The sequence below is a fragment of the Macaca fascicularis genome, chromosome 5 (genome assembly GCF_037993035.2).
Source record: "Macaca fascicularis isolate 582-1 chromosome 5, T2T-MFA8v1.1".
Taxonomy (NCBI): domain Eukaryota; kingdom Metazoa; phylum Chordata; class Mammalia; order Primates; family Cercopithecidae; genus Macaca; species Macaca fascicularis.
The window spans coordinates 187,461,143-187,483,629 of NC_088379.1; the positions used below are offsets into that span (position 1 = coordinate 187,461,143).

A 22,487-nucleotide genomic window follows, 5' to 3' on the forward strand; every position below is an offset into this window, starting at 1 on the left:
TTGAGTGCAGTCACATGAAGGCTCTTGTCGAATGAGAGTTGGAAGCCTGGGTTCTAAGCATACCCTTTACCACCTTTTCACTTGGTGACCTTGCAGCATCCCTTCTCTGAGCCTTAGTGTCCATTGGTAAAATGAAAGAGTTGGATCAGATGATGTGTAAAATCTCTTTATTCTCTATATTCCAATTACAGCAAGACTGTGCCACTACCAAAGAGTTGATGTCAGGACACAGTTAAGTATTCATAGATTCCAAGAACTTATCGTTTTAGTAACAGAATTGAATTAAACCTCTAATCTAACTGTTCAGAAGTGAACCACGAAGATACCTGAAACAAAATCTATTTGTTTTTAAATGGTCTATTAGGTAACCAGCATAAATACAACAAAGACGGGCAAACTTTTCTTCTATTGATTTTCCAAAAGACCTTGTTAATACATTGTAGTTGAAACCAACTTTAGACGAGGATTGTTAAAGCGTGTATATTTGTTAATATTAAATCATAAGAAAATGACCTTTAAACAGAGCTTTCACAGTAAAATTATCTCACTTTATATGAAACCTTTATCAAGTATAAGCTTTGTCTCATGATGGCTTCCCCGGAGTAGTGCAATTGAAGAGTTAGCCCGAAGAATTTCTTCCTAAAAAGAGCATAAGGTCCTAAGACTCCTCTTCTCCCCAAAAATATATGTGTCTCCATCGTAGAAGTATTACAGAGCAAAACTCACATTTGCCCTTAAGTGACCAGTTTATGCCCTAAGAACGAAAATTGTTAAGTATTTTCATTCCTTGTAATTTGGTAACTTTTGGCACAGATGGTTTTAGTGTTAACGTAGGGAATGTTTCTTTAGGTATTTGAATCACTTCTGAAATCATGTGTGAAACACTTCTGCAGAAGAGCCTAGAACTGGGTAGATACTCAAAACCTGTCAGCTCCTCCTCCCCACCATCATGTTCACTACCCTGGCCTTGTTTTATTGTTCACAGTGTGATGCAAATGGTTACTTCCATGATAAAGGTGATGGTTGTGCTTTTACCTTCAAAGACCAGCTAAAACTCAGAATTTCTCCCTTCAACTGTTTCAGTTACTGTGTTTAATGTTAGGGAAGAAAAATGTTTATATGCTTGGGTCATAAAAAGAAATTTTTTCTTGTCTCTTTGCCATGCAAATGTGTAAATATTTAAACCTGATGAGGAAATGAATGGCTTATTTGAGACAGAATCACCTTTCAAAACTGCTGAATTAGTTTTCCTCTAATAATTCTAGAATAGAATTCCAGTCAAATTTTTGTAGGGCAGGTATCCACACCAGTCATTCTTTTCATCCTTATAAGGTATAAATGAAAATAAACGTCGTTGACTGCTGATCACGTTATACTATTTTTATATATTTCTCACAGCTGAATTCTATTCTAATGAAACTACACAAAAGAACAAAAAAAGATTTTACTTATAAATAATAATTTTAATAAGTCAGAAGCTGAATTAAATTCTAAATTCTCTCCAATGTTAACAGCAGAGGTCTATGATCAGTAAAATGGCAATCTATTTAACTGTGATTCTCAGTATTTCCAACAACTGATTTTATTCCACCTTGATTGAATTAAGAGATTCATATAATAATCTTTTTCTTAAATAGGCCTCTGATGAAATTCCATTTAAGAAATCTATCAGAAAGTAGAATATTTATGATTTATATATGCAGTATTATAATTATTATTTATATATTGTACTGTGGCATATGTTTCACCATAAACACACCTCAGGAATAGAATGAAACTAGGTAACAGTCTGTAGACACTGAATCACTCTACTTTTAACAATTGTTATCTAGAAAATTTCTTGAAACTACATTGGAAAGTCTTTTCAGCATCTTTCAAATTCCCTGTATTATTTCTACTTATAAAATTTTACTCCACTGTATAACAGTCACATTTTATATTTTTAATTCTTGTTTAAACTCTCCAGCCACCAATGTTGATGTCTAATTTTACTAAAACAAAACTTAGGTTTAATGAGGACCCATTCATAAGAGTAGTCAGGCACATTTCCTATTATTGCCGTCGCTTCAGAACCCCTCCGTTAACTGTTTAGATCAAAGATGTAAAGGCATCTTGTTACTTGTCTTTAATCTAACAAGAACTAAGTAAAGCCCGTGGCGTTCTCCATCGTGCTTGAGATGGTCACATCAGGGTCACAGGAGAGGTGGAGTAGGGTGGGAGGGATGACCCCACTTGGAGTGAAGTGCTCTTGAGTTCACACCCCAACCCCACCATTACCAGATGGCTGAGAGCCTGCTGCAGCTCCTCAAGTTCAGATTCCTTCATCTGTAAAGTGCAAATGGTAAAGCCTTCCTACGAGCGTTCCTGTGAGGAACCGGCACAGAGTAAGGATTCAACAGTAGTTGTTGCTACATGAATATTAAGTCAGAGAAGACTGTAGAGGGTTATCTTGTGGTCTAACTAAAACAAGATTGCTGGCAACATGGATGGAACTGGAGGTCATTGCGTGAAGTGAAATAAGCCAGGCATAGAAAGTCAAATACCACATATTCTGACTTATATATAGGAGCTAAAAAAGTGAATGAGTAGAAAGAGGAGAATGATGGTTCTCAGCAAACTAACACCAGAACAGAAAACCAAACACTACATGTTCTCACTCATGAGTGGGAGTTGAATGCTGAGAACACATGGACACAGGGAGGGGAACATCACACACCAAGGCCTCTCAGGGGGTGGGGTTCTAGGGGAGGGATAGCATTAGGAGAAATACCTAATGTAGATGATGGGTTGATGGGTGCAGCCAACCACCATGGCACGTGCATACCTATGTAACAAACCAGCACATTCTGCACATGTATCCCAGAACTTAAAGTGTAATAAAATAAAATTTAAAACAAAGAAAGAGTAGAATGATGGATACCAGAGGCTGGGAGGGCACTCAAAATATGTACAACTGTTATATATCAATTTTGAATTAATGCATTAAAAATAAGCCTGCTGGATTGGAAATGTCAGTTCATGTAGATTTTATGTTTGTATCCCCAGACTGCCTAAACTCATTAAACTTTGATCAGTCAGTAGAATTAAATAAATTTGGAAACCATATTGCCCAATAAGGGGAAAAAAATGGTCCCTGATGATTGGATCCGGCCCTATGTGGCAGGTAGTTTGCATCCTCCTTGTAAATGGTGTGCATAGGAGACTTCTGCCATTTGGACCTGTCAGTCAGGAACTTCTCTCTAACATTGTATTTGTTAGAGCAAAGGAAGACAGCTTGGAGAACAAAAAGAAAGAGAAGCAGCCAGCCTTTATATTTCTGACTATTTTTCGTCATCCATCCCGCAGTATGACTTCGTGGAGCTCCTGGATGGCAGCAGGCTGATTGCCAGAGAGCAGCGGAGCCTGCTTGAGACGGAGAGAGCCGGACGGCAGGCGAGATCCGTCAGCCTTCATGAGGCTGGCTTTATCCAGTACTTGGATTCCGGAATCTGGCATCTGGCTTTTTATAATGACGGGAAAAATGCAGAGCAGGTGTCTTTTAATACCATTGTTATAGGTAAGAATAGTCTTCAAAGCCCCCTTTTCCAGGCTACAGCCTAAACGCCGTGTTTAATAGAAACTAAATTATCTGTACCAATTTGGGGTAATTCCTAGGGTGTTAAAGCCCAGGTAGAATATGAGAATTATTTTTGAACCGTTTATTTGTGAATGTGTGACAGACTATGAAGCACTGGGAGAAAATATCATCTGGAATTACCTTGGGAGACGAGAATACATCATGAAACACTTTGAAAATCTGCATTTGAAGTGACAGTGCTTTGCTTTACTCCTCAAATTATCTAGCATAAATGAAGATCAAAGTGACACCGTTTATCTTTTGCAAGAGGCAGGCTATACAACAAGTGTTCCTTCTTTCCCTTTTCTTCAGAGTCTGTGGTGGAATGTCCCCGGAATTGTCATGGAAATGGAGAGTGCGTTTCTGGAACTTGCCATTGTTTTCCAGGATTTCTGGGTCCGGATTGTTCAAGAGGTATGCAAGTTAGATTCTTTTCTTAAGCCGATATAAATAAGCTGTAGAAACACAAGTAATTCCAAGAACTACCGAGACAGGAAAGAAGGGGGAAAACCGGCAAATTGCTTGTTCCAGCGATGTGTCTTTTCTCTCGGAAGCTCGGTGGAAAATGTGGCTGTAATTCTTCTGTCGTGTCTTGTTTCACAGCGGCCTGTCCAGTGTTATGTAGTGGCAACGGGCAGTACTCCAAGGGCCGCTGCCTGTGTTTCAGCGGCTGGAAGGGTACCGAGTGTGATGTGCCGGCTACCCAGTGTATTGACCCGCAGTGTGGGGGTCGTGGGATTTGTATCATGGGCTCTTGTGCCTGCAACTCGGGATACAAAGGAGAAAATTGTGAAGAAGGTAAACATGTCAATATTTGCAGAAGTCTGTTGTTGTCTTCATAAAGAAATAGATTATATCTGTAATCTTTAGTTTGGCAAATCTCTTTTATAGGCTTCCTTTTGAAAGCAATTTTGAAAAATCCATATTTATGAATGCATTGTCTTATTAACATTTTAACCAATAAAAAGAACACACACCAAAGGGCCTCTTGCTCTTTTTCAGCCGTGTGAATCATTCCTTTTCTTCACTCTGAGAAAGCAAGCAGACCTCGTACCTTGAAACTAACAGCAGCCTGTTGGATTTTATTTTTCTTTTTATAGTTTTTTACATTGATGCCAGCTTCTAAATCTAGCATTTTGACTTCTCTAGAAAGACAGAATGGTACACAAAATATGCTACTGAAAAGAAGTGTGACATCATGGATTTGTTCCATAGCTGTGTACGTGTAATGATGAGAGTCAAGATACCATATTGTAAAGTGCAGGTGAATTGTTTTTTCAGAAAGCAAAAAAGCACCATTTCCGTTCTTCAGTCAAATTGATTTTATTGATCTGCACACACAAAGTAATGCAATTAAGTCTCTGGAATTAAATTTTCAGGCCATTGACCCTACAAGTGTAAAGTTTTATTGAGTCAAATTGCTAAATTAAATCTCGTCATCTGAAGCACATTAAAGTGAATTAAGAAAGAGAGTATGCAACTCATTTATTTCTCAAACAGTGTGAGGATCCCATACAGCCGTCAGTACTCAGTGGTCACAGATTTTGTTATAGAGAAGGCAATACTTATTACTCTGTGATTAGGCAGAACAGAGAGCAATAGTCTGAAACCTCAAGAGCCTATGTGTGTAATTCAGGAAAATTACAAATCCTTGCAAGAGTCTCAATTACCTAAATGGCACGAGCCTGGTTCTTAATGCTTTATTGTGTTATAATTCTTTGCATTTTCAGAAACAGGTTCTTGAAAATGGTAGATAAATATTTGATTATCCAAAGTGTTCATATAAATTAGATTAGGATTTAATTCTTTTTTCTGCATGCACTATGATATCTTCTGGATTTAATAAAATCGTTCTTGTCTTTATACCAGCTGACTGTCTAGACCCTGGGTGTTCTAATCATGGTGTGTGTATTCATGGGGAATGTCACTGCAGTCCAGGATGGGGAGGTAGCAATTGTGAAATACTGAAGACCATGTGTCCAGACCAGTGCTCTGGTCACGGAACATACCTTCAAGAAAGTGGCTCCTGCACATGTGACCCTAATTGGACTGGCCCAGACTGCTCAAATGGTGAGGTTAATAAATGCAGTACAATCAAGTTGCTTGATACTATTTAGCTAAAAATGATATTTTAATTTTTAAAAGCCTCTTTGTAAACGTAATACAAATTTTAGTAAAGTGATTCTTTGCAGAAATAAATATTAAAAGTAATGATATGTAGTTGCCTTATAAAAAAGAAGGAACCATGCTTAGCCAAGTTATCATTAAAATTTCCCCTTTAGTATTATGGGGAGGAGTAAGCTTTCATTTGCATAAGATACCATATCTTCTTAACTCTCAATTTGTGGAACTACTAACCGAAACTAACCTCTCTAAAATCTTAAGTATAGCTTGGGAATTTAAGCACCATTATCTTATAAACAGAGAAGCCTCAATTTTAAAAAATCACTTGACAATATAGGGCTAAACATGATCACAGTAAAGATTATGCATGTATAGATATTATGATATGTATAAATGGTTCAACACTGAGTTTTTAATCATAATAATATGGTTATAATAGAAATGGTACAAGGTAATTTTATTCAGTCAGCCAAGTTGTTATTGAGTACTTACTGTGTGTGTGGGATTGTGATAGGCCCCGTAAGAATAAAAGACTAACGAATCATGCCTGCCCTCTAGAACAATGGCTTTCTAATTTTTTGACCTTGAACTATCACCTTAAATACATTTTTGCATTATGACCTAGTGTAAGTGTACATACACATCCTCACATAATTGAAATAAACATTCTACAAAGTGATACATGCTGTTTTTTTTCAAGCCTATTTTATTTTTTTTCAAATGTTGGTTGCAGGCCATGAGCTAATTCCATGACTCATAAGTTACAGTTTGAGAAGATGCCATTCTAGTGCGGAAGATTACAGTTTAATTAGGGAGATGAGATGAATACATATGAAATAATTCTAAATCAATATATTCTAGTTTGATATTATATTGAGTATTACATGGAATATTATGCTGAATTCAGTGGACATTCAGAGGAATGATTCTAAATGAGTATTCGAAGTTTTCAAGGAGACTTGTATTAACATTCTCTATTTAATGATGATGGCAGTCTGGATAAGGGTATAATTTTTGGCTAGGTGAACAGTATTAGAAAGTACTTAAGAGCATGGACTGTGAAATCAGATGTGTGGATTCACATCCAATCTGTACTCCTTAAGAGTTATGTGACCTTAGGCAAATTGCTATATGCCTCAGTTTACTCATCTGTAAAATCATGGGACAATCTTCACAAAGATGCTGTGGGAATTACTTGGAATAATGTATATAACATACTTAGTACAAAGCTTGGCTGATAATAAATTCTAAAGATCGCTTCCACCACCATCACTACCATAGAACATCCCTAATCTGAAATTCAAAATGCTCCAAAATTCAAACGTTTTTGAGCACCAACATGATGCTCAAAGGAAATGCTCATTGCAGCATTTCACATTTTGTATTTTCAGATTAGGGATGCTCCACTGGTACGTATTCTGCAAATATTATAACATCTGGAAAAGTTTAAAATCCAAATCACTTCTGGTTCCAAGCAATTTAAATAAAAGATTAGCAAAGATGCAATTGTGAGAAATATCATTATATTCAAGGGACAGTGAAAAAGTATTTGGAGGCAAAAAATTGGATTGGGCCTAATTATGGGGAGTAAGGTTTAGAAATGATAGTTTCAGGCAATGGAGGATTTACCAATAGCACTAATTTGCCCAGTAAGACAACGAGAGTATCGTTTTTGGAAAACTGTCCTGTAGATAATAAGTCAGAGAGCATGAATTGTGAGACTTTGATGGTGAAGAGACAAGCTGGAGGACTTTCCCACAAGTGTGAGGTGATAAGAGGATGAATTCGTTGGGAGTCAGTAGAAATGAAAAAGATAAATCTGAGGGACATTTGAAAGGAAAAGCAGACAGGACCTGCTGAAAAAGACACAGTAGAGACACGGGTTGAGAAGAGCTGTAAAAATGAAGCAAGGAGAATTGGTGCTAATGTTAATGTCCCTGAATGAAGCAAGAAAGTTGGGAAAGGGTGAGGCTGATTGAAGAGGCAGGACATAGGGAGGCAATGGAAGAGAAGTGAGAAATAGAAAAGAGGATGAATTCTGTTTGGATACTCAAAGTAAGCAAAACTACACAATTCATCAAAAGAAGAGGAAAAATGAGAAAGAGAAACAGGGAAGAGAAGTGGAGGAGGAAGAGGACGATTATAGAGAAGGAAGGACAAAGAGAAGAAATGAGAAAGAAAATGAATTTTACTAGCAGTGTAGAGTGAATAAAAACATCCCACTTAGATTAAATATAAGTCTTGGCTTCAGTGAAGGGGTCTATCTACTCTCCTGCCCCCTTCTGTAAGCCTGTTTAACAGTAAGTGACTGAGAACCAGAACACAGACGCTGAGCTGCCTGGGTTCAAATTTCGGATGGCCATTCACTAGCAATATGACGTTGGGCAAGTTATTTAATATCTCTGTGCCTCTGTTTCTTTGTATGTAAAATGGAGATAATTACAAGACTACTTTTTACAGTTGAGGTAAGGCTGAAATGAGTTAGTACGTGAAAAGCACTTAGAATAGCACCTTACACAGTACGTGCTCCGTAAGTGTTAACCACTAATAGACGTAGTAGAGGGTGGTGATAGTAGTCACTATGGTAGAAGTATTCTAAAGGCTAATTGTAGTTTGTCATACTTAATTTCTCATCAATTCAGAGGAGCTTCCACATTAGTGATTGGACATGGTTCCCCAAATGTGAAATTTATGAAATGCAAATTGTTTCCTCTATTAGTACAATCAAATGGCATAAAATGACATGAAATATTGTGCTGAGAAGCTAATTCACATGTTTATTTTTAGCAAGAAGTAAAAAGACTAGTAATTTTTACAAATTGCTGTTTCCTGGCCTTTCAAGAACCTTGGGTGACATCTCTGCTGCCCTCTGAGTCAGTATCAGCATGACAGATTTCTCTGCTACTCTTTACCTCCTACAAATTGAATCCTGGAAGCCCAGACTAACAAATGTTTCCTATCAGCTAATTGATAATATTCATGAAAATTTTCTATTGAACTCATATACTACTGAGAGACAAGTTTTCATCCTTTCTCCTTCCCATTCTGATTTTTGTATGAGATGAGTTTTCTTCCTCCTTCCCTCCCTCTCTTATCTCTCCTTCCTTCCTTCCTTCCTTCCTTCCTTCCTTCCTTCCTTCCTCCCTCCCTCCCTCCCTCCCTCCCTCCCTCCCTCCCTCCTTCTCTTCTTCCCCTCCTTCCTGTTTTATTCACTCTCCCTCATCTTTTGGCCCATACACCTCTGGCTTGCTTGAGGAACCAGAAACTTTGGTGAGAAAATTCACATCTGCTAGAGCAAATAACATGTATAGAATAAATAAGAGTAAAAACACAAATTGGGATCTGGATTAGAGAGAGCCTGAAATGTCTTATTAAAGAATTTTAGGGATATTACCACCAACCAACACTTATCCAGCATGAGTGAGTGGTATTATTTTAAATAACACGTTAACTTGTTTTGTCCTCTATTTGTAAAATATATTTTGTAATTACATATAATTTACATATAAAATAAGCATTTAGTGTTTTCTGTTGAGTTTTACCTATACTAAAAAACCCTTTCCGGGGGGGGGCGGAGCAAGATGGCCGAATAGGAACAGCTCCAGTCTCCAACTCCCAGCGCGAGCGACACAGAAGACCGGTGATTTCTGCATTTTCAACCGAGGTACTGGGTTCATCTCGCTGGGGAGTGCCAGATGATCGGTGTTGGTCAGCTGCTGCAGCCCGACCAGCGAGAGCTGAAGCAGGGCGAGGCATTGCCTCACCTGGGAAGCGCAAGGGGAAAGGGAATCCCTTTTCCTAGCCAGGGGAACTGAGACACGCAACACCTGGAAAATCGGGTAACTCCCACCCCAATACTGCACTTTAAGCAAACAGGCACACCAGGAGATCATATCCCACACCTGGCCGGGAGGGTCCCACACCCACGGAGCCTCCCTCATTGCTAGCACAGCAGTCTGCGATCTACCGGCAAGGCAGCAGCAAGGCTGGGGGAGGGGCGCCCGCCATTGCTGAGGCTTAAGTAGGTAAACAAAGCTGCTGGGAAGCTCGAACTGGGTGGAGCTCACAGCAGCTCAAGGAAACCTGCCTGTCTCTGTAGACTCCACCTCTGGGGACAGGGCACAGTAAACAATAACAAACGCAGCAGAAAGCTCTGCAGACGCAAACGAATCTGTCTGACAGCTTTGAAGAGAGCAGTGGATCTCCCAACACGGAGGTTGAGATCTGAGAAGGGACAGACTCCCTGCTCAAGTGGGTCCCTGACCCCTGAGTAGCCTAACTGGGAGACATCCCCCACTAGGGGCAGTCTGACACCCCACACCTCACAGGGTGGAGTACACCCCTGAGAGGAAGCTTCCAAAGCAAGAATCAGACAGGTACACTCGCTGTTCAGAAATATTCTATCTTCTGCAGCCTCTGCTGCTGATATCCAGGCAAACAGGGTCTGGAGTGGACCTCAAGCAATCTCCAACAGACCTACAGCTGAGGGTCCTGACTGTTAGAAGGAAAACTATCAAACAGGAAGGACACCTACACCAAAACCCCATCAGTACATCACCATCATCAAAGACCAGAGGCAGATAAAACCACAAAGATGGGGAAAACGCAGGGCAGAAAAGCTGGAAATTCAAAAAATAAGAGCGCATCTCCCCCGGCAAAGGAGCGCAGCTCATCGCCAGCAACGGATCAAAGCTGGACGGAGAATGACTTTGACGAGATGAGAGAAGAAGGCTTCAGTCCATCAAATTTCTCAGAGCTAAAGGAGGAATTACGTACCCAGCGCAAAGAAACTAAAAATCTTGAAAAACAAGTGGAAGAATTGATGGCTAGAGTAATTAATGCAGAGAAGGTCATAAACGAAATGAAAGAGATGAAAACCATGACACAAGAAATACGTGACAAATGCACAAGCTTCAGTAACCGACTCGATCAACTGGAAGAAAGAGTATCAGCGATTGAGGATCAAATGAATGAAATGAAGCGAGAAGAGAAACCAAAAGAAAAAAGAAGAAAAAGAAATGAACAAAGCCTGCAAGAAGTATGGGATTATGTAAAAAGACCAAATCTACGTCTGATTGGGGTGCCTGAAAGTGAGGGGGAAAATGGAACCAAGTTGGAAAACACTCTTCAGGATATCATCCAGGAGAACTTCCCCAACCTAGTAGGGCAGGCCAACATTCAAATCCAGGAAATACAGAGAACGCCACAAAGATACTCCTCGAGAAGAGCAACTCCAAGACACATAATTGCCAGATTCACCAAAGTTCAAATGAAGGAAAAAATCTTAAGGGCAGCCAGAGAGAAAGGTCGGGTTACCCACAAAGGGAAGCCCATCAGACTAACAGCAGATCTTTCGGCAGAAACTCTACAAGCCAGAAGAGAGTGGGGGCCAATATTCAACGTTCTTAAAGAAAAGAATTTTCAACCCAGAATTTCATATCCAGCCAAACTAAGTTTCATAAGTGAAGGAGAAATAAAATCTTTTACAGATAAGCAAATGCTTAGAGATTTTGTCACCACTAGGCCTGCCTTACAAGAGACCCTGAAGGAAGCACTAAACATGGAAAGGAACAACCGGTACCAGCCATTGCAAAAACATGCCAAAATGTAAAGACCATCGAGGCTAGGAAGAAACTGCATCAACTAACAAGCAAAATAACCAGTTAATATCATAATGGCAGGATCAAGTTCACACATAACAATCTTAACCTTAAATGTAAATGGACTAAATGCTCCAATTAAAAGACACAGACTGGCAAACTGGATAAAGAGTCAAGACCCATCAGTCTGCTGTATTCAGGAGACCCATCTCACACGCAGAGACATACATAGGCTCAAAATAAAGGGATGGAGGAAGATTTACCAAGCAAATGGAGAACAAAAAAAAGCGGGGGTTGCAATACTAGTCTCTGATAAAACAGACTTTAAACCATCAAAGATCAAAAGAGACAAAGAAGGCCATTACATAATGGTAAAGGGATCAATTCAACAGGAAGAGCTAACTATCCTAAATATATATGCACCCAATACAGGAGCACCCAGATTCATAAAGCAAGTCGTTAGAGACTTACAAAGAGACTTAGACTCCCATACAATAATAATGGGAGACTTCAACACTCCACTGTCAACATTAGACAGATCAACGAGACAGAAAGTTAACAAGGATATCCAGGAATTGAACTCATCTCTGCAGCAAGCAGACCTAATAGACATCTATAGAACTCTCCACCCCAAATCAACAGAATATACATTCTTCTCAGCACCACATCGTACTTACTCCAAAATTGACCACGTAATTGGAAGTAAAGCACTCCTCAGCAAATGTACAAGAACAGAAATTATAACAAACTGTCTCTCAGACCACAGTGCAATCAAACTAGAACTCAGGACTAAGAAACTCAATCAAAACCGCTCAACTACATGGAAACTGAACAACCTGCTCCTGAATGACTACTGGGTACATAACGAAATGAAGGCAGAAATAAAGATGTTCTTTGAAACCAATTGAGAACAAAGATACAACATACCAGAATCTCTGGGACACATTTAAAGCAGTGGGTAGAGGGAAATTTATAGCACTAAATGCCCACAAGAGAAAGCAGGAAAGATCTAAAATTGACACTCTAACATCGCAATTAAAAGAACTAGAGAAGCAAGAGCAAACACATTCGAAAGGTAGCAGAAGGCAAGAAATAACTAAGATCAGAGCAGAACTGAAGGAGATAGAGACACAAAAAACCCTCCAAAAAATCAATGAATCCAGGAGTTGGTTTTTTGAAAAGATCAACAAAATTGACAGACCACTAGCAAGACTAATAAAGAAGAAAGGAGAGAAGAATCAAATCGACGCAATTAAAAATGATAAAGGGGATATCACCACCGACCCCACAGAAATACAAACTACCATCAGAGAATACTATAAACACCTCTACGCAAATAAACTGGAAAATCTAGAAGAAATGGATAATTTCCTGGACACTTACACTCTTCCAAGACTAAACCAGGAAGAAGTTGAATCCCTGAATAGACCAATAGCAGGCTCTGAAATTGAGGCAATAATTAATAACCTACCAACCAAAAAAAGTCCAGGACCAGATGGATTCACAGCTGAATTCTACCAGAGGTACAAGGAGGAGTTGGTACCATTCCTTCTGAAACTATTCCAATCAATAGAAAAAGAGGGAATCCTCCCTAACTCATTTTATGAGGCCAACATCATCCTGATACCAAAGCCTGGCAGAGACACAACAAAAAAAGAGAATTTTAGACCAATATCCCTGATGAACATCAATGCAAAAATCCTCAATAAAATACTGGCAAACCGGATTCAGCAACACATCAAAAAGCTTATCCACCATGATCAAGTGGGCTTCATCCCTGGGATGCAAGGTTGGTTCAACATTCGCAAATCAATAAACATAATCCAGCATATAAACAGAACCAAAGACAAGAACCACATGATTATCTCAATAGATGCAGAAAAGACTTTTGACAAAATTCAACAGCCCTTCATGCTAAAAACGCTCAATAAATTCGGTATTGATGGAACGTACCTCAAAATAAGAGCTATTTATGACAAACCCACAGCCAATATCATACTGAATGGGCAAAAACTGGAAAAATTCCCTTTGAAAACTGGCACAAGACAGGGATGCCCTCTCTCACCACTCCTATTCAACATAGTGTTGGAAGTTCTGGCTAGGGCAATTAGGCAAGAGAAAGAAATCAAGGGTATTCAGTTAGGAAAAGAAGAAATCAAATTGTCCCTCTTTGCAGATGACATGATTGTATATTTAGAAAACCCCATTGTCTCAGCCCAAAATCTCCTTAAGCTGATAAGCAACTTCAGCAAAGTCTCAGGATACAAAATTAATGTGCAAAAATCACAAGCATTCTTATACACCAGTAACAGACAAACAGAGAGCCAAATCAGGAATGAACTTCCATTCACAATTGCTTCAAAGAGAATAAAATACCTAGGAATCCAACTTACAAGGGATGTAAAGGACCTCTTCAAGGAGAACTACAAACCACTGCTCAGTGAAATAAAAGAGGACACAAACAAATGGAAGAACATACCATGCTCATGGATAGGAAGAATTAATATCGTGAAAATGGCCATACTGCCCAAGGTAATTTATAGATTCAATGCCATCCCCATCAAGCTACCAATGAGTTTCTTCACAGAATTGGAAAAAACTGCTTTAAAGTTCATATGGAACCAAAAAAGAGCCCGCATCTCCAAGACAATCCTAAGTCAAAAGAACAAAGCTGGAGGCATCACGCTACCTGACTTCAAACTATACTACAAGGCTACAATAACCAAAACAGCATGGTACTGGTACCAAAACAGAGATACAGACCAATGGAACAGAACAGAGTCCTCAGAAATAATACCACACATCTACAGCCATCTGATCTTTGACAAACCTGAGAGAAACAAGAAATGGGGAAAGGATTCCCTATTGAATAAATGGTGCTGGGAAAATTGGCTAGCCATAAGTAGAAAGCTGAAACTGGATCCTTTCCTTACTCCTTATACGAAAATTAATTCAAGATGGATTAGAGACTTAAATGTTAGACCTAATACCATAAAAATCCTAGAGGAAAACCTAGGTAGTACCATTCAGGACATAGGCATGGGCAAAGACTTCATGTCTAAAACACCAAAAGCAACGGCAGCAAAAGCCAAAATTGACAAATGGGATCTAATTAAACTAAAGAGCTTCTGCACAGCAAAAGAAACTACCATCAGAGTGAACAGGCAACCTACAGAATGGGAGAAAATTTTTGCAATCTACTCATCTGACAAAGGGCTAATATCCAGAACCTACAAAGAACTCAAACAAATTTACAAGAAAAAAACAAACAACCCCATCAAAAAGTGGGCAAAGGATATGAACAGACATTTCTCAAAAGAAGACATTCATACAGCCAACAGACACATGAAAAAATGCTCATCATCACTGGCCATCAGAGAAATGCAAATCAAAACCACAATGAGATACCATCTCACACCAGTTAGAATGGCAGTCATTCAAAAGTCAGTAAACAACAGGTGCTGGAGAGGATGTGGAGAAATAGGAACACTTTTACACTGTTGGTGGGATTGTAAACTAGTTCAACCATTATGGAAAACAGTATGGCGATTCCTCAAGGATCTAGAACTAGATGTACCATATGACCCAGCCATCCCATTACTGGGTATATACCCAAAGGATTATAAATTATGCTGCTATAAAGACACATGCACACGTATGTTTATTGCGGCAGTATTCACAATAGCAAAGACTTGGAATCAACCCAAATGTCCATCAGTGACAGATTGGATTAAGAAAATGTGGCACATATACACCATGGAATACTATGCAGCCATCAAAAAGGATGAGTTTGTGTCCTTTGTAGGGACATGGATGCAGCTGGAAACCATCATTCTTAGCAAACTGTCACAAGAACAGAAAACCAAACACCGCATGTTCTCACTCATAGGTGGGAACTGAACAATGAGATCACTTGGACTCAGGAAGGGGAACATCACACATCGGGGCCTATCATGGGGAGGGGGGAGCGGGGAGGGATTGCATTGGGATTTATACCTGATGTAAATGACGAGTTGATGGGTGCAGCACAGCAACATGGCACAAGTATACATATGTAACAAACCTGCACGTTATGCACATGTACCCTACAACTTAAAGTATAATAATAATAAATAAATTTAAAAAAAAAAAAGAGAAAAAAAAACCCTTTCCACAAAATATATCCAATTAAATGTTATAGAGATAATTACTTCTATAGTGAAGCTACTTGGTTCAGGTCTCTTATTCCTCCATCAGTAAAACGGCATATTAAGACTAGCTGTAGAATAATACTTGCTTGAAATACTGTCATTCAGATTTGCTTCCTACAATTATCCGAGTCGGAAAGGAACAAGCACAATAGCCCCTTTTTTCATATAAAGTTATTATAGTGTATTACCTGAATTATTTTATAAAGGGTAGTTTGTAACTGATACTAAATAACTTAAAAGTTAATTCAGCCCTCTTCATAAAATGATACTGCTATGAATTGGAAAATATACATATAAATGTTAATTAAAAGATTAAATTGGCTGCCAAAAATCACATATCATTATTTTACGTATTTAGACTGAATTTTTTTCATGCTGCTGTAATTATTTTGGAAGTTGAAAATCTAATTTTACCTGTGTACTAAATGACTGTTTAGTCTTAGAGAACAGAGATCTTTATCCTATTCATCTTGATATCCTCAATGCAAAAAAGAAATTTCACATCTATTGAACTCTCGATAAATAGAGTAGCATAATGAATACAATACTCCATTTTTGAAGAAAGTAATTATAATAAGTATAGAAAAAAATCTTTATGAAACTTTGCTATTAGCTGCAGAAAGACAGAAAACCCACTTAGAATTAATAGTAAAGATCTCAAATATGCTTCCAATCATGCTGTGAAAATATCTGGTCTTGTGTGCCTCAAATTTATCTGATTATTGCACAGTTCTCATTTAAAGCTTATAAAAGCACTGTTATTTTACATTTGTGGCTTAAAGTTTACAAGCAGTATAATTCTGAATTTCTAAGTGAATGCTAGAGGAAAACACTTTACTCACTACCTCTTCTGTTGTTGTGGAAATGACCTTCACACATCTAAATTCAATAAGAGAGTAGACTTTACACCGGAAGAAACATTTGGTTAAGCTGCTAAAAGAGAATAAATGAATTATTTCCATCTGAAAGTTTATAGGTTTGAAAGCAACAGGGCTTTCCTCTATCTTCATCAGCAGTTTGTTCATTAATTAGCCCTTCAATTCCACTTCAATTAAATTAACTCTAATTAATAAGTTCATTACAAAGATTGACGCGCCTTGCTCAAAGCTAGTGTGCTAAATGCTGATAAACACCATCACCCTAATGAAAAATTGATTAGATTGAATAAAAAGGGTACCTCAGAAAGAAACCTCTCGCTTCTAGAGCTGGGTTGATATTATGTTGCTCTGAAGTTAATCAAACTATCTTGGATCTCTTAATCAAAAATTTAATTCAAAGGAGATAGAAAATATTGCCTGAAAAAACCTGTGTGCTACCCTCTTCCAGTTAATAGTCCTGGGTGTTGTTTATAAAAAATATTACAACTCTCATAGTGCCTTGATAAGGTGTTTAAAGTTAGCCTGTAAGATAGAGAATCACGTGTCTGAGAAATGTTATTTGGGGAATGAATAGGAAAAACAGAACATGTGACTGCATAAACAGCTACTATTTTTTAATCAAATAAAGGTTTAGTACATTTTCTGTTTGTTAGAAATGATTTTAGGTTTTTATTGTTCAGTGCTTTATTTTTGCAAGAAAACGAAAACTAATCAATAGTCTTAGAATTTCAGGGGTATTACCCCAAAAAACTATAGCTAACTTTAACCTTATATGTAAAGAGTAAAATGAAATAACCTTCAAAGTTTCTTTTACCTTTCCCTCTCCCTGTCTCTCAATTGGAACTAGTTAAAGAAAGCTGTTAAGAAAGCTTAAAAAATTTTTCTTACACATCTGAATTCTTTTTAAGGAGCTAACCTGTTACAACATTTGAAGTCATTTGGTAACTTGTGCTCTTTTCAGTAATTCTAGGAATTGAAAAACTTTGTTTTTCAAAGGAGAGTCAATTATATGTATTATTAAACTGGTTTTGTACTGTGGACTAAGAAATTTGTATCTGTCAACAGTACAAATTTACTGACTAGGAGAAACAGTTTCCTTTTACATGCATGTCTGTGTCAGAAGCAAGCTAATTTGCTTACCAAAGTAGATTCCTCTTCGTGAAAGTTTCTGAATATTTAAAACATTTAAATGTGGCATTAGAAATAACCCCTTTTCAGATTCTTGCCATATGTATGAAACCCAAGCCTGTTAGATACCTGAGATGCTGAAATATTTCATTAATTTGGGGGTGGGGATATGGGGACCTGTTTTCTTGGTGATAGATGTATATAAACATGACTACTCTCTATATATGTAATGTTTTCTATCTAAAGTATTATATATATAAAGAAATTATTTCTAGCAATTGTCATGTGTATTTTATGCATGATTAGAGCAGCATGTAAAATTAAATGATGAATAAAGATGGAGAGTTCCACCATTGATAATTTCCTAGTAGTCGGTGCTGAAATTTACTTAACATACAAATACTTCTGATTTCTTTTTGATGATTTTGTGTTTCACTTGAACAAATGTGAGTGGAAGATGGAGCGCTGCTTATTAATTCCCCTTCTCCCTCCCGCTACCCTTCTCTCCTGTTTTGCTTCCTCTTCCTCCCACGCAGAAATATGTTCTGTGGACTGTGGCTCACACGGCGTTTGCATGGGGGGGACGTGTCGCTGTGAAGAAGGCTGGACGGGCCCAGCGTGTAATCAGAGAGCCTGCCATCCCCGCTGTGCCGAGCATGGAACCTGCAAGGATGGCAAGTGCGAATGCAGCCAGGGCTGGAATGGAGAGCACTGCACTATTGGTAGGCTCACTGCACGTCTGTGTCTATCTGTCCCCCTCCTCCCAGAGAAGAGCCCCCATGGTCAGCTGTTTTCAACTTGGAAAAGGCCTGTTCTTTGCATTATTTTTAACTTGTCTTTCTTAACACGAAGTTATTTTTTAAATATGGTTGTCATTTTATGATGGCAATTCAGTTCTTTTTAGAACAGCTGTCACACGTATGAGGTTTAAACTTTTATTCCTTGGTTTTGGGGATGGCCACGTAAATGGACTCACATAAAACAGACTTAATGATTTGTTTATAAGTGAAGTTTTATCAAATATTACTTCTTGATGTTCCATATTGCCATTGCATTTCTTAATAGCAGATTCTCCACTTTAGAAAAAAATACTTTAAATTTTTTTCAAATATATGGCCTTGTTGGCTGCTGTAGTTTCCAGAATCACACAGCTTAGACTTGCCCATATCTTGAGTCTCTGCAAAAGAGGTTTGACTGTTTATGACTTTATTTTGTGGTATCATGAGAAATAAAGTTGAGTAAAATGCACAAATCTCGCTGCTTTTAAACAAACCTATATGGTTAACAGTTTTTCATATATGATGACATTTGTGAACATCTATAGGTTAAAGAAAACCATCAGATAGATGTTTCAGATAAAAACGCTAGTACATAAACAATATTTAGCGTAGATACAAAAGTATCCAAAATATATATATCATATTTTCAAGATCCTCAGTGTCATTGCTTTTACCATTTGTCACTAAAATTAAAATGTCTAATTTTAAAACTACAACAAAAGTATGTAATAAATTTCTACATCACTTCAGTGAAAGTACACAATATTAGTTATAAATGGCACAGTCCTTCGAAAATTTCAGAATTGGTGGTATAGTATTTCTCCACATTGTTTTACATTCCTAGGGTGAAAGTTGATAAATCTGTTGTGGGGAGTGTCAGTATCTTTTAAAGATTTCTTCTTCTGATGTATCTGTAAGTATTAGGTACTTCGCTTTTTTGCTTTTTTGGGTAGCCAGAAACTTTGTCATGGGAAAATTGAAATCACATATGTCTTATAAATTGTCACAAGTGTGTCGTTATAAACTTCATGGAAGGTTTTTTCTAGTCTTAATGCCATCCTTGACATCTGTTTCAAGGGTCTCACCGCACCCCCACGCTGGTGATCTTCAAGAAGAACTCAGGACCCAGAGGTAGTTGTATCATGGCTGTAATGTGTCACAACCAGCAAGAAAAAAAGACATATCCCGCAGAGTCTGCAGAAATCCATGCACAGCCTTCCCACCTTCCTTCTCTCCCACTGGGAGAGGCCACATGTAGAACGCTCCTTCTCCCAGCGGCGAAATAAATCAACATGTGTGCGGTATTTCTGCCCAAGGAAGCCTGTTCGAGACTTAGAGCAAGCTTGTCCAGCCTGGGGCCTGTGGGCCATATGCAGCCCAGGACAGCTTTGAATGAGGCCCAACACAAATTCATAAACCTTCCTAAAACAGAGATTTTTTTGGCAATTTTTTAGCTCATCAGCTATTGTTAGTGTTAATGTATGTTATGTGTGGTCCAAGACGATTTTTATTCTTCCATGGTGGCCCGGGGAAGCCTAAAGATTGGACTTCCCTGACTTAGAGTCTAAGGTTTTTATTGGGGCTGTTCTAGGAGGTATCCTCTGTCTGCCACAACCACCAAAATCCTAACTCTCCTAAGAAGAGCGGGTGTGGACAAAGTAACCTTATCAGTGTAGGGGACATCCACATTTCCAGATACCAGCCAAGGGACAGCCCGCCAAAATCCTGCGAATCAGACCCGCTGTTAGCTCTTAATTGCACAGCATCCTTGGAGCTTCACTGGTTGAATTGGAGCTTCCTGCCTGCAGCTGGGGAAACATGTATAGTTTCTGCTGAAATCAACAACAGATGCCCACAGTCCTAGCGCTTGCACAGGGCTCGTACCCACTGATGTGGCCTTCCCCTCCCAAAGAGAGGCCTTCTGGGGCAGTGGCAGAGACTGTTCATGTGAACTACATTAAGGCAGAAAAAAATTGATGAGCAGGATTTGTGTATCCTTTTGTGGCCATACAAGGGACAATGCAATACCTCTATAACCAAACAGCTCCATGTCCCAGGTGCCAGAATGCCTATATACCAGAGGCAGGGCGGGAAAACTATACCTCTGATCATATCCCCTCATTCTTTATGACCCCACCACCCGATACCCAATCAGAAGAAGTGAATTGAGTCTAGCTGAGGGAGAAAAGTGATGATCTGACTGTATGTATCTTAGGAAGTACAGCAAACACGTGTGTACAGCTTTGAAAACCAGGAAGTGTACCAAAAAGTTATCCATTGGCAGATTTAACTTACCAACCAATAGTTATTCACCAGATCATTTTAATGTTGTTCTCAGTGGCCTTGGTATTATTACAGGGATAATAGTTTCCCGTAGATGAGCTGTTTTTGAACAAATTCCTAGTTATTTAGGAACAAACAGGATTTTTGTTAGCAATGGGTCTTTGTATTACAATTTAATAAACCCTGCAATAGTTCTTAACAATTCCATTTTCTATTATTTTCATTTATTCTGTTGCTTTATACTCCATATGAGTAGCAGTATGGGAAATAAGGGACCTGCTTCATTTAAAAATAAATCCTAGATGTGAACCTTTTAAAAGATGCAGAGTGCCTTTAAAGCATTTTCTGCTTTTTTATACTAATAAGACGAGTTTTTTCCAATGTTGGCCTACAAAGATCCAATTGCCTTTCCCCTGTTTCCTTACTACCTGTGTATATGCCCACCATAGTTTCCTGGTTAGGGGGTTAGGGCCCTAAGTGGCCCTAAGGGACCATTTGTGAGCCACGGATTGAACACCCAGGAAACTCTGGTGTGTTTTCTCACTTGGGATGGTTACTGTTGTTGCATTTCCTCTCCATTTCAACTCTTATGTATCTGGCTGAAAGAAGCTGCCACTTGATGAAAGAATGCTCATAAATCAGCAAGATTGTTTTCTTTCTCCATATTATGTGCCATCTCATTGAATACCAAACAGGGAGGTTAATTGAAAGAGAAATGGAGGAGAAAGTAAACAGAAGCAAACAAAAGTTCCCACTAGAAAGCAAAGGACATTCTTCATTAGTCATCTTACTGTCTTCATAAACTCTGTCCATGCTTTCATAAAACCATAGGCATTTTGAGAGTAAAACAGGTTATGAATTTGAAGTGTTCACTGAACGCCCTATCTACCTGAAAGGATTCCATTCTGATATTTTTGTTAGAGTATTCATATTTTCCTCTCATTATGAATCATGTGTTCAGCAAATTAGGCATATTCGTCCGCAGGTTCATCGTCCCAAGTCCTCATTTCTTGGGTTTCCCTTTGATTAGTGATGCATGCAGATGGAAAATGAAACAAGGAGAAATCTACTTTTAGCAATATTGTGATTAAAATAGATATTCTCCTTTCCTCCCCATAAGGCATTCATGATTATAAGACCCTTTAATAAATAAAGAGAAAGAGAAGTTACATGATTAAGCCACATCAAATAAGCACCAGTACTTACTGCTAAAATGATTTGATAGTAATAGCACTGATACAGATGCTCCACTACAAAAATACTCTCTGTTATATGTGACCGTTCCATATAAGCTTCAAAGGATTCTATTCATGGGCTGCTGTTGTTTTTCATGAGGTAGGAAAGATGTAAAAATATTTAGAGAATTCAGAGACAAGTTAAAAATATATTAAATGTAATGAAATGTTTTTTAAATAATAGTTGACATAATAAGAATATTATCTGGCTATCTCTGTGGAAAACTTAAACAGTTCTGTAATATGAGAGTTGAGGTAGGTCAGAGAAATTGGGCTTCTTCTTGCTTAGAAAAAGAGGGAAAATCTCCTGCGGGAATGACCTGTAGATGCAGTTAGTTGGCCGCAGATGCAATGCAAATGCAGCGGTAGGCTCTGCTGAACAGATAGTCATAGGCAGAATCAGCCACTTTTAAGTGTAATACGAAGTAAATAACCTGGGCAATGATAAATACTAAATACCAAATTTTGACAGCTGCTAACCTATCACTTCCACAAGAACTATTCTTTTTGGTATTTGTGGAAGAGATTTACCCCAGAAGTCATTCATTTGTATCCCAGAGAATTGGAGGCTGTAGATGAGATCGAGACCACAGCAGGGAAATGATTGAATAATGTATTTGATGATTATCTACCAGGGAGGGTTGTTGTGAAGGG

General features: G+C 38.4%; 1 protein-coding gene across 29 annotated transcripts in view; it reads left to right on the forward strand.

The window, feature by feature from the left end:
• TENM3 (teneurin transmembrane protein 3) overlaps positions 1–22,487 on the forward strand; it is a 2,750,454-nt gene that overhangs the window by 2,623,040 nt on the left and 104,927 nt on the right. For all 29 annotated transcript variants that reach the window (XM_065545705.2, XM_045391898.3, XM_065545707.2 and 26 more), the window contains 5 exons: positions 3,346–3,556; positions 3,929–4,030; positions 4,220–4,414; positions 5,486–5,686; positions 18,073–18,258. In XM_065545705.2, the coding sequence (XP_065401777.1) occupies positions 3,346–3,556; positions 3,929–4,030; positions 4,220–4,414; positions 5,486–5,686; positions 18,073–18,258 (895 nt within the window). The remainder of the gene's footprint in view (positions 1–3,345; positions 3,557–3,928; positions 4,031–4,219; positions 4,415–5,485; positions 5,687–18,072; positions 18,259–22,487) is intronic.